Genomic DNA, 12,500 nt, shown 5'->3' with positions numbered 1-12,500 from the left:
TTCATATGTTACATGTACTTACCGTAGTAATAACAGTAAATGATGCATAATTACACCCAACTGAACCAAACCCTAATCCTATAGTCAGTGCATGTAGTTGCTTAAGATTACTCAGCACTTACATATATAATTACACTGTAACAACGACACCTTTAAAGGGGACATATCATGCTAAATCCACTTTTTTAGCCCTTAAATGCATTTTGTTGTATATTTGGAGTGTTTAGAAGTACAGAAAAGTTGAAATTATTCTCTTCAGGTGCTTCGTTGATATCTTTATATTCTGTTTTGGCCTTATTTTTCAACCTGTTCCGATTTTTCTGTTATCTGTGACGTTTTGTGAACTATTACGTCACAGTATTTGCAGCGGAACTGCCAAATAAGGACATTGACTTCCGGCCCAACACTTCGAGCAATCCGCCATTTTTATTTCTCGCTGCAATTTTGTAGTCCAAGCTGAAAGATGCAGAAGTTACGAGAGGGTAAGTTAAAATGTTCGGTTGTTGGATGTAGTAACCCACACGCTTCATTACACCGTCTAATGTAGATGAACTGCCGCGCTTGTGACAGGGCGCATGTTTAACTGAAAGAACGAGCAGAGAGAGAGAGACCCGGTCGCGTGCGCACTCTCTCTCTCTTCAGAGCCAGGCGAAAGTGTAAACAAGACTTCACCGTCTCCAAACTAGACGCTGTCTGACTCTCTCTCCCTCGCACATATGAATCAAAATAAATCGAGACGGTGGTAAAAGGTCGGAAGACCAAAGTTTCATGTGTAAATACAGTAACACACCATTGCGATACATCCATATGAAGACGTTGTTCTGCAGGTTCGTCGTCTTCGATTTTCATCTCGCTCCGGCTCCGACTCTGGCTCGAACATGTAAGGCTGGCTGGACAAGTCTTCCGTTGTTGACATTTTGTTAATAACGTGTGAATAAAAAGTTTCTGTGCCGCTAGATAATCGTATCTCTGCTATCAAACTACAAAAATGGCCGAACGGGGTGGAGTTGAACCGAGTGTCACCTCTGCATCCTGGAGAGGGGGCGGGGTATGAAGTGTCTCATTTCTCAATTGTCAATGTCTCATCACAAGACCGCACCAAAACGAGTTGCTCTCAGACGCACATCAGAAAAGGGGTAGAAAAGGGGCCTGTGGAGCTATAATAATGAGGAATTCAGACCCAAGCATTGCAGTTCCGCTTTATATAGACTACAAATGTATGATTTATATGTAAAAAGGAACGATTTAAAAGCATGATATGTCTCCTTTAATAGAGTGTAACGAGCATGCTGATGGAAACACACACTCTCAGTAATGAGACATTGCTTGTTTTATTTGTTTGCATATTTCTGCTTTATTATGCGCTTCCTCTGACACTCATCATTATTATTATTATTATTATTATAATTAACACTTGTGCCCTCATTTCTTCTCATCTTGCGTTTGCATTCCAAGGAAGAGGAGTTTGTATTTTGATTTGTACATCAGGTATCTGACCTCTGACCTCTATTGTTCCATCTCTACATTTGATTTGTCCATCTCCAGTCACATGACCTCCTCTGTCTCATCCATGCCTGAAGATCTGCAGATCTGTGCGCGACCTGCCGTTCTCTTCAGGTTCAGGCTTTATTAGCTTGTGTGATGATCATCCTGTGATTCGGCCAGTGGATGATGGTCAGAGGCTCGTGTCCTCGGGTCACGTGTGTGTGTGTGTGTGTGTGTGTGTGTGTGTGTGTGATCAGGTGTTTCTGCTCATCTCATCGTGGTGTTCATCTCACCGGTCAGACGAGTTGTGTGCTGCAGTTTTATAACCTCTCTCTCTCTCTCTCTCTCTCTCTCTCTCTCTGCAGTCCGGATGAAGACTCGTGCCAGAAGTTTGTGCCGTTCATCGGGGTAAGCCTGCAGATGTCACATGATGATGTATGAGTGTGTGAGCAGAGGCTAACGCTTGTTGCGCTCCGTCAGGTGGTGAAGGTGGGGATCGTGGAGCACAGTCTGTCCACATCGGGTGAGTTCAGATCCTCGTCTGCGCTCAAAGCATTCTGGGTCGGCCCTCATGTTTGGTTACGTTTGAAATATGTAGTGACTGATTTTATAAAATCTCAAACTCATCTTTTCGCATTAAATTTTGATGTTGAGTGAATAATTTTGTGGTTTTGGCCAGTTATTTTATACATAAATGCAGATTTTTTTTCTTTAAATCCTTCAAACTTAGGCCACGTCTACATTAACCCGGATACGCTTGAAACCGGCGTCTTCGTTTAAACACGCTCTCCGTCTACATTAGTGTTTTCACTGAAACGCCGGAAAACGCTAAATTCACTTTACAACACATGCGTAAACCCTCACAAAAGCGCACTGAGATGATACAGACGGAATAATAATGAAGTTATCGTGCAATTCTTCTGGCAGGATGATTATATTCAGCAGAGTATCTCCTCATTCCCTGATGGTCCAGGCCGCTCTCACTCATCATCTGTTCGGTGTAAAACGCTGAAACTGTTCTCATGTTTCACTGCCGGACAGCAGAGGAGAGTGAGCTCTGTCATCTGTGCAGGACTGTGATATGAAGAGTGTGTGAAGGGACATATTTCAGCAACAGTGTGAAAGTGAATATAACAGCACAACACCGCTATAAACATCAATATCTGTGGGTTCAATATGCGTCACATGACTCCCTCCGTTTGCCCGTCCACACTGCACCGAGAAACAGCGTTTTCAGAAAGGTTAGTTCTCATTACTAGAAGCCCGTCTCCGTGTCGACAGAAGGAAAAGAAGTGTTTCTAACTCTAGTGTATTAGTGTATTAGTGTGGACAAGGCCTTAATACACGACAGTAAAGCCCTTAATCTGTGTCATCTTTTGATGATTAATGAAATTAAATTGACTTCCACGTAGTTCTCAGCAGTGCTGCTCCTGTGCGCTGATGTCATCAGTCAGGCCGCCCTGGTCCGCAGGAAATGAGGTCACATCTGCTCTACGCTCTCAGTCACAGAAATAGATTTCCCAGCGTGAGGCCTTTACAGTCGGGCAGCAGCGCAGCGACTCTCTGCCTCGTATGTGGGTCAGGTGCAGGTCCTCACACACTCCCAGGGTTCATCAGTGCAGGAGTGTGTGAACCGCAGCGGTCCGCCGACGCTGTAAGTGTGTGTGTTCACCTGTGTGTGTTCGCAGTGGACTCTGATGATGCCATGAATGCGGGTGTCGTGTCCTCGCCCGCGCCCTACGGGAAGGAGATGTGTGTGACTCCGCCCCCCTCTCCCTCCACATGTGCCGTTTTCTCCGGAGTGGGGTATGACATCACCACATCACATGACATGATCAACACGTGTGTGTTTGAGTGAATCTGGGTCACATTACACACCAAAATCAGCATACTGTACCAGTCCTTGACTGGCTTCATGAGACTCACTGTGTGTGTGTGTGTGTGTGTGTGTGTGTGTGTATGTGAGATTGTTTGTGTATGTGTGTACACGAGTATGCATGAGTGCGTGTAATCGTGTATGTTGTGTGTTTGTGCATGTGTGTGTATGCGTATGTGTGTTTGTGCATGCGTGTGCGTGTGTGTGTGTGTGTGTGTTTGTGCATGTGTGTGTATGCGTATGTGTGTTTGTGCATGCGTGTGCGTGTGTGTGTGTGTGTGTGTTTGTGCATGTGTGTTCACGAGTATGCATGTGTGTTTGTGCCTGTGTGTGTGTGCATATGTGTGTATGCGTCTGTTTATGCATGTGTGTTTGTGCATGTGTGTGTGTGTACATGTGTTTGCATGTGTATTTGTGAGTCTGTGTGTGTTAGTGTGTGCATGTGTGTACACGTGTATGCGTGTGTGTGTGAGTCTGTGTGTGTGTGTGTGCATGTGTGTACAGGTGTGTGCGTGTGTTCACACCTGTGTGTGTGTGTGTGTGTGTGTGTGTGTGTGTGTGTGTGTGTGTTTGTGTGTGTACACAGGTGTATACGTGTTTATGAGTCTGTGTGCATGTGTGTGTACAGGTGTGTGTGTGTGTGTGCATGTGTGTGTACAGGTGTGTGCGTGTGTTCACACCTGTGTGTGTGTGTGTGTGTGTGTGTGTCTGTTTGTGTGTGTGTGTGTGTGTGTGTGTGTGTGTGTGATTGTTTGTGTATGTGTGTACACGAGTATGCATGAGTGCGTGTATGTTGTGTGTTTGTGCATGTGTGTGTGTGTGTGTGTGTGTGTGTGTGTGCGTGCGTATGTGTGTTTGTGCATGTGTGTTCACGAGTATGCATGTGTGTTTGTGCCTGTGTGTGCATATGTGTGTATTATGCGTGTGCATGTGTGTGCATGTGTGTGTGGTGTGTACATGTGTTTGCATGTGTATTTGTGAGTCTGTGTGTGTTAGTGTGTGCATGTGTGTACACGTGTATGCGTGTGTGTGTGTGTGTGTGAGTCTGTGTGTGTGAGTCTGTGTGTGTGTGTGTGTGTGCATGTGTGTGCAGGTGTATGCGTGTGTATGAGTCTGTGCATGTGTGTGTGTACAGGTGTGTGTGTGTGTACAGGTGTATGCGTGTGTTCACACCTGTGTGTGTGTGTGTGTGTGTGTGTGTGTGTGTGCAGGTGTATGCGTGTGTATGAGTCTGTGCATGTGTGTGTGTACAGGTGTGTGTGTGTGTGTGTGTACAGGTGTATGCGTGTGTTCACACCTGTGTGTGTGTGTGTGTGTGTGTACAGGTGTGTGTGTGTGTGTGTGTGTGTGTGTGTACAGGTGTGTGTGTGTGTACAGGTGTGTGCGTGTGTTCACACCTGTGTGTGTGTGTGTGTGTGTGTGTGCAGTTCCCCGTGCACCGGTGGAGAGCTGATGGGGCTTCAGGTGGACTACTGGACGTGGCCGAGCGGAGAGAAGAAGCGTGAGTGTGAGAAGCGTGACGTGAAGAACACACTGAAGAGCAACTTCCGCTCGCTGCAGGTCAGCCGCTTGCCCAGCGGGGGCGACACCAGCCCCACACACTGCATGGCCATGACCGTCGTCACCAGAGAGAAGAACAAGAAAGGTTCTGATCCACACACACACACACACACACACACACACACCGTTTCTCTCAGGTTCTGTCCATCAGGATCAGTGTGTGTTTTCTTGCGTGTGTTGCAGTGATTTTCCTCAGTAAGAAGCTGAAGGAGAAGGATGTGGATTCTAAGAGTCAGGTGATCGACGGCATCAGCCGGCTCATCTGTACGGCCAAACACCAGCACACCATGCTCAGAGGTGCCGCTTCACACACACACACACACACACACACACACACACACACGCACATGCACAAACACCAGCACACCATGCTCAGAGGTGCCGCTTCACACACACACACACACACACACACACACACACGCACATGCACAAACACCAGCACACCATGCTCAGAGGTGCCGCTTCACACACACACACACACACACACACACACACACACACACACAAACGAACATGATGAAAGCGGCCGTTTGCTGACAGTTCTGATGTTTACTTAAAGATTTAAAACCCAAGCATAGATGTTTTAACACAGTCGCGCAAGAAAAATGTATACATTGATCATAATGAATTAATTTGTGTCAAAACTGCTCATTAGTCACAGAACTAAAGTGGTATTTACCGTTTAATCACGAAAGAAAGAGGACAGGTACTTCATTCAAGGAGAACTCTGGTCAATTTTAACATTGAGCTCATTTTTTTGTACATTTGGAGTGCTGTCAATACAGAGAACAACGACAAAAATCTGTGTTGCCTACACCGTGTTATCCTCTTTTTAAAATTTGCACCCTGTTGACTTCAATGGGGCAAGTTTTAAACCTGCTTTTAGCCTCTTAACATCCTTGGTGTGTCATTACAAGTGCCCAGATCATGTGAGTGATTCCTTCAGAGTGAACACGGTGAATCTGACTGCAGTAGATGTGAAAGATAGGGATAAAAGTGATGTTAATTCAGCCAGCGCACATACCTGTATTTACTTCCTGTTTTCGGCTGAAGTCCACAGTAATCGATTGTCGAGTTCACGCGCATTGGTTTAGTACGTACAATCATGCGCGTGAACTCGACAATCGATTACTGTGGACTTCGACCGAAAACAGGATGTAAATACAGGTATGTGCGCTGGCTGAAAGTTTATCACTTTTATTCATATCTTTCACATCTACTGCAGTCAGATTCACCCGTGTTCACTCTGAAGGAATCACTCACATGACCTGTGCACTTGAACAGAAAGAGTGATGCACAGAAAGAGTGATCATTTCTACAAATATTGTAAATAAATTCAAATTCAGTCGTTTGCTACAGTTCCAGCTTCAGGAGTTGAGCTCCGTGTGTGTGTTGAAGGTCAGTGACAGTGAATGTGTGTGTGTGTGTGTGTGTTTCAGTCTCGATCGACGGCGTGGAGTGGAACGATGTGAAGTTCTTCCAGCTGGCCGCCCAGTGGCCGACTCACGTCAAGCACTTCCCCGTCGGGGTGTTCGGCTACAGCAAACCCATGTGACGTCCTGCAGGCGTGTGTGTGAGTGTGTGCTGAAGGAGAAAAGCCACCGCGACGTTCAGTGACGAGTTTCCCATGGAAACCGGACTGTCTTCAGTTCACTTCTATGGTGTGTGTGTTCAGTTGCTGTTTCTGACTCTATATGAACAGCACTCGTGATATTTTATATGAATATATATATTTTTAGGTCATGATGAACTGTACGGCGACGGCAGACGTCAAGCACTTTCTGTTGTTTTTGCTACTTTATCATTTCTGTGAAATCCTGTGTAGAATGTTGCATGATGGGACGGATCCTGAGCACGTGTGTGTGTCGAGAGGTCGCGTTGAGGTGTTTTGCTGTGAATTTAAATGGATGTTTTTTTACCCCAAATGTAAAAGCTGTTTTGTGTCTTTGTGATATTTTGTAGTTACACGATGAATTTGAAACGCTAAACTGAACCTGCCTTTTCAAAGCACACACACTCTGGACAGACGGAGCGTTCCTGGCACTTTACTGATACCTCTGTGTGTGTGTGTAAGTGTTTGAAGAGCGTTAGCATGACTGTCACATGACACCCGTTCACACCAGGTCGAGTCAGCTTTATTTTACAGTACAGATTCACATTGATCTCTACAGAAGAGCCATTATTCAGATAATTATGATGTAGTTAAATCAGTAATATTAGTGAATATATTAAGTGTATTTTAAACACAAACTGAGTGAGTCAAGGATGAAAAGCATAACGTTTTAATATTCGCTCAAACTCAATAAGAATCACAACTATAGCGATAACGACACAGAAGAACCAGCGGATGACCCATAAAAACACCGACAGCCAATCAGAATCCTGCTTCGAGAACTCGAGCATGTAAAGCGGCAGACGACAAACTGCAGCGCTTATGATCAACAGAAGGAGTTCATCTAATATAGTCATCGTTCTTGGTGTGAACGTGAACCGTTACAGATACGCTTCTGCCGTCCGTCATACAGCACACACACACTCATGTGTGACCAGTGAAGCTGTGGTCATGTGATCAGAGGAAACCGCACATTAGTATGACGTGAATGAAAGCCAGTGTCATTTTGACAAGCCATATTTCTCAGTTTCGTAACAGCACAAGCTGCAGACGCTCACGTCTCTGTTCAGGAGTGACAGGAACGAACTGAGGCATCATGGGAGATTGAGTGTCTGAGCTTCAGTCTGAACCCTTTTCAACACTGGGTTTTAGTATTGAATCAGTTTTCTTCAGTCCTTCACTCAGTTTAGCGGCAGCTGATCTGACAACCGTTAGCATTCATTACATGCTGAACTAATCAGTGTGTTCATCTGGACTGTTGAGTTGGTGTGTGTGTTGAATGTTTAAAGGTGTGTGTGTTGAATGTTCAGTGGTGTGTGTTGAATGTTTAATGGTGTGTGTTGAATGTTCAGTGGTGTGTGTTGAATGTTTAATGGTGCTTCTCATGTGATTGTTTTGTTTCGATGGCGACCCTCATTTAGTCATTTTTGCTGATGAATGTATTGAAATGCTCCTCAGTACCTTCTGTTTTTACTCCCAGAATGACCACTTAAAATACCGAAAGACTCCGGTTCATGAAAGCTGCTTCATCAACAGCAGATCCACACGCAGTATTTGCACTTTTACTACGGTAAACTGAGCTCTGGAGATATGAACACTTTGATTTAAAGTCCCTCCCAAACCTTCTTCTATGGAACAAAGCCTCAGTGTTTATTTGTCCATATAATGGAAGTCAATGGGGTCCAATGTTGTTTGGTTCCCAGCGTTCCTCGAAATATCATCTTTTGAGTGTCACAGGAGAGGTTAAATAATGACAGAATGATGAATTATTGCTTTAAGAACCACTATGAGCTCTTTCCACCGGTGCGTTTACATCATTTCCTGAAGGGATTCGGTGTACGTCTGTTAGACGGGAGTGACCTGAACTCTTCAGTATTAGTCATATTAAACGCACGTCTCCATAACTGCACAGCACATTAATAACGACTGCGTTTCCTACAGTGTTTGTGATGCTGAGCGCAGCACTTTTGCACAAGACCTCATTTTTACACATGACAGACTTTTGAAAACTCGATTTTACCGTTGCATGTTTTACATTTGGAGTATGAAATGTAATTTTATAGCGCTGCTGCTTTCCATGCGTACACATGCAGTTGTGTTTAATAAAGGGTTTTTAACCACACAAGATGTTGTTTGTGTCTTTGTGTGTGTGTGTGTGTGTGTGTGTGTGTGTGTGAACAGACGTGACACAAGTGTTGTGTGTGTTTGTGAACAGACGTGACGCACAAGTGTGTGTGTTTGTGAATAAACGTGAAAAACAAGTGTGTGTGTTTGTGAACAGACATGACACATGGGTGTTGTGTGTGTGTGTGTGTGTGTGTGTGTGTGTGTGTGTGTGTGTGTGTGTGTGTGTGTGTGTTTTACAGATGTGACACAGGCGTGTTGTGTGTGTGTGTGTGTGAACAGACGTGACCCGTGACACAGGCGTGTTGTGTGTGTGTGTGTGTGTGTGTGTGAACAGACGTGACCCGTGACACAGGCGTGTTGTGTGTGTGTGTGTGTGTGTGTGTGAACAGACGTGACCCGTGACACAGGCGTGTTGTGTGTGTGTGTGTGTGAACAGACGTGACCCGTGACACAGGCGTGTTGTGTGTGTGTGTGTGTGTGTGTGTGTGTGTGTGTGAACAGACGTGACCCGTGACACAGGCGTGTTGTGTGTGTGTGTGTGTGTGTGTGTGTGTGTGAACAGACGTGACCCGTGACACAGGCGTGTTGTGTGTGTGTGTGTGTGTGTGTGTGTGTGTGTGTGAACAGACGTGACCCGTGACACAGGCGTGTTGTGTGTGTGTTTGTGAACAGACGTGACCCGTGACACAGCCGTGTTATTGCGAGGCTCAGTTTATTGCGCGGGTGTGACGAAGCTCTTGATGGGCGGCAGACGTCTGATCTTGCGACCCGCCCAGCCGCCCTTCCTCTGCCAGCGGCCGCTCGAGGGCCGGATGCCCAGCCAGCGGTTTCGACCCGCCTTCCCGATGATGCGCTTGTTGTGGTCCACGTTAGACACTCGGCCCACTGTAGCGACACACGTCTCCAACACCTGAGAGAACACACGCTTTACACACAACACCTGGAGCATTCACACTCTGCTTACACTGACCACAAACAAACTCTAGATAAAGCCTGAACAGAAAGTTTACAGAAGTAGTTTCTTTTCTTTTATCACTCCATAAATCTGAAAATACTGTCAACAAATAATTTTCACTGTTTGTAGAAGCAAAATGTTGTATAATGATATAAGAACAATAGATATGAATAATTTGGTGTGTGTGAAGCTGCTGAAGTGGAGATTGAGATCTAAATCTACAGATGCTAATAGATCAAAAGCACTGAAATAAACACTTAAATGTGTATTGTGGAGGTTTTCTTCTTTACTAGTCGGAGAGCACATAGAGCTCAATGAAAAAACTGGTTTGGGAAAACCTTAAATCTGTGACAGGAAGTTGCGAGTGTTTCCTCACCTGAATCTGGTGTTTGGACGGCAGCTGAACGATGGCTGTGCCGTTGACCTTCCTCAGCAACACTCCACAGGTTCCTGCACACGGGAGAGTCAGTCAGGAACAACTCACTGAGAGTGTGTGTGTCGTGCGGTGTGTGTGTGTGTCGGACCTGCGGCGCGGATGTACTGCGCTCCTTTCCCGGGGAGCAGCTCCAGGTTGTTGATGAGTGTGCCGATGGGAAGAGCTCCGAGCGGATGGGAGTCTCCCTCTTTGGCCAGAACCGCCATGCGTCCGATGGTACTGGACGACCGGATCACGTCTCCCGACTCCATGGTCTCCGTGGCGATGATCCAGCGCTTGCGGCTGCCGCCAGCGACCAGCGCAATGTCAGCTGATCTGTGTGCACAAGGACACGTGTGAAGAGGGGCGAGGACATGAGGACGAGCGTGGCGAGGGGCGAGGACGAGTGTGAAGGGGCGAGGACACAAGGACGAGGGTGAGGAGGGACGAGGGTGAGGAGGGACGAGGGTGAGGAGGGGCGAGGGCACACATGAGGAGGGGCGAGGGCACACATGAGGAGGGGCGAGGGCACACATGAGGAGGGGCGAGGGCACGAGGACGAGCGTGAGGAGGGGCCAGGACGAGCGTGAAGGGATGAGGACGAGCGTGGCGAGGGGCGAGGACGAGTGTGAAGGGGCGAGGACACAAGGACGAGGGTGAGGAGGGACGAGGGTGAGGGCACACATGAGGAGGGGCGAGGGCACACATGAGGAGGGGCGAGGGCACACATGAGGAGGGGCGAGGGCACACATGAGGAGGGGCGAGGGCACGAGGACGAGCGTGAGGAGGGGCCAGGACGAGCGTGAAGGGATGAGGACGAGCGTGGCGAGGGGCGAGGACGAGTGTGAAGGGGCGAGGACACAAGGATGAGGGTGAGGAGGGGCGAGGGCACACATGAGGAGGGGCGAGGGCACGAGGACGAGCGTGAGGAGGGGCCAGGACGAGCGTGAAGGGGTGAGGACATGAGGACGAGCGTGGCGAGGGGCGAGGACGAGTGTGAAGGGGCGAGGACACAAGGACGAGGGTGAGGAGGGGCGAGGGCACACATGAGGAGGGGCGAGGGCACGAGGACGAGCGTGAGGAGGGGCCAGGACGAGTGTGAAGGGGTGAGGACATGAGGACGAGCGTGGCGAGGGCACACATGAGGAGGGGCGAGGGCACACATGGGCGAGGGCACACATGAGGAGGGGCGAGGGCACACATGAGGGGGGCGAGGGCACACATGAGGGGGGCGAGGACACGAGGGTGAGGAGGGGAGAGGACGAGTGTGAAGGGGCGAGGGTGTGGAGGGGCGAGGGTGTGGAGGGGCGAGGGTGAGGAGCGGCGAGGACATGAGGACGAGCGTGGCGAGGATGAGGGCGAGGAGGGGCGAGGATGAGGGTGAGGAGGGGCGAGGACACGAGGACGAGGACGAGGGTGAGGAAGGGGCGAGGACACGAGGGTGAGGAGGGGCGAGGACACGAGTACGAGAGTGAGGAGGGGCGAGGACGAGTGTGAAGGGGCAAGGACGAGTGTGAAGGGGCGAGGACACGAAGACAAGCGTGAGAAGGGGCAAGGACGAGTGTGAAGGGGCAAGGACGAGTGTGAAGGGGCAAGGACACGAGGGTGAGGGGCGAGGACACGAGGACGAGGGTGAGGAGGGGCGAGGACGAGGGTGAGGAGGGGCGAGGACGAGCGTGAGGAGGGGTGAGGACACGAAGACAAGCGTGAGAAGGGGCAAGGACGAGTGTGAAGGGGCGAGGACACGAGGACGAGCGTGAGGAGGGGTGAGGGGTCATGTGACCGTGAGGAGACACACACACTCTCTCACTGACCTGCAGGGGTCATGTGACTGTGAGGACACAAACACACACACACACACACACACACACACTGACCTGCAGGGGTCATACCGCACCTCCACCACCTTCTCCACGATGGGCTGGTCCTCGCGGCCCGGCTCGTAGCGCAGACGCTGGAAGTCGATCATGCGGTAGCGCTGCTTGTGTCCGCCGCCGATACCGTGAGTCACGATCCTCCCTGCAGCACAAACACTGTCAGTGAGTGAGTGTGTGTGTGTGTGTGTGTGTGTGTGTGTGTGACGATCCTCCCTGCAGCACAAACACTGTCAGTGAGTGAGTGAGTGTGTGTGTGTGTGTGTGTGTGTGTGTGTGACGATCCTCCCTGCAGCACAAACACTGTCAGTGAGTGAGTGTGTGTGTGTGTGTGTGTGTGACGATCCTCCCTGCAGCACAAACACTGTCAGTGAGTGAGTGAGTGTGTGTGTGTGTGTGTGTGTGTGTGTGTGTGTGTGACGATCCTCCCTGCAGCACAAACACTGTCAGTGAGTGAGTGAGTGTGTGTGTGTGTGTGTGACGATCCTCCCTGCAGCACAAACACTGTCAGTGAGTGAGTGAGTGTGTGTGTGTGTGTGTGACGATCCTCCCTGCAGCACAAACACTGTCAGTGAGTGAGTGAGTGTGTGTGTGTG

General features: G+C 48.8%; 2 protein-coding genes across 3 annotated transcripts in view; one reads left to right on the top strand and one right to left on the bottom strand.

Moving 5' to 3' along the window:
• LOC307148890 (phosphofurin acidic cluster sorting protein 2) overlaps positions 1–6,953 on the top strand; it is a 43,776-nt gene extending 36,823 nt beyond the window's left edge. The window contains exons 19-24 of the mRNA XM_079854817.1: positions 1,851–1,893; positions 1,966–2,008; positions 3,174–3,291; positions 4,789–5,006; positions 5,105–5,218; positions 6,361–6,953. Of these exons, the coding sequence (XP_079710943.1) occupies positions 1,851–1,893; positions 1,966–2,008; positions 3,174–3,291; positions 4,789–5,006; positions 5,105–5,218; positions 6,361–6,476 (652 nt within the window). The 3' untranslated portion in view covers positions 6,477–6,953. The remainder of the gene's footprint in view (positions 1–1,850; positions 1,894–1,965; positions 2,009–3,173; positions 3,292–4,788; positions 5,007–5,104; positions 5,219–6,360) is intronic.
• Positions 6,954–9,334: 2,381 nt separating this feature from the next.
• Positions 9,335–12,500, bottom strand: part of mrpl2 (mitochondrial ribosomal protein L2) — a 6,629-nt gene continuing 3,463 nt past the window's right edge. For both annotated transcript variants that reach the window (XM_079854842.1, XM_079854843.1), the window contains exons 4-7: positions 11,908–12,049; positions 10,140–10,366; positions 9,992–10,065; positions 9,335–9,570 (exon numbers count right to left, since the gene is read on the bottom strand). In XM_079854842.1, coding sequence (XP_079710968.1) covers positions 9,373–9,570; positions 9,992–10,065; positions 10,140–10,366; positions 11,908–12,049 — 641 coding nt within the window. In that variant the 3' untranslated portion in view covers positions 9,335–9,372. The remainder of the gene's footprint in view (positions 9,571–9,991; positions 10,066–10,139; positions 10,367–11,907; positions 12,050–12,500) is intronic.

The sequence above is a fragment of the Squalius cephalus genome, assembly GCF_949319135.1.
Source record: "Squalius cephalus genome assembly, chromosome: 21".
Taxonomy (NCBI): Eukaryota; Metazoa; Chordata; class Actinopteri; order Cypriniformes; family Leuciscidae; genus Squalius; species Squalius cephalus.
The sequence above is the reverse complement of the archived record's forward strand: the minus strand, read 5'-3'. Positions and strand labels throughout refer to the sequence as shown.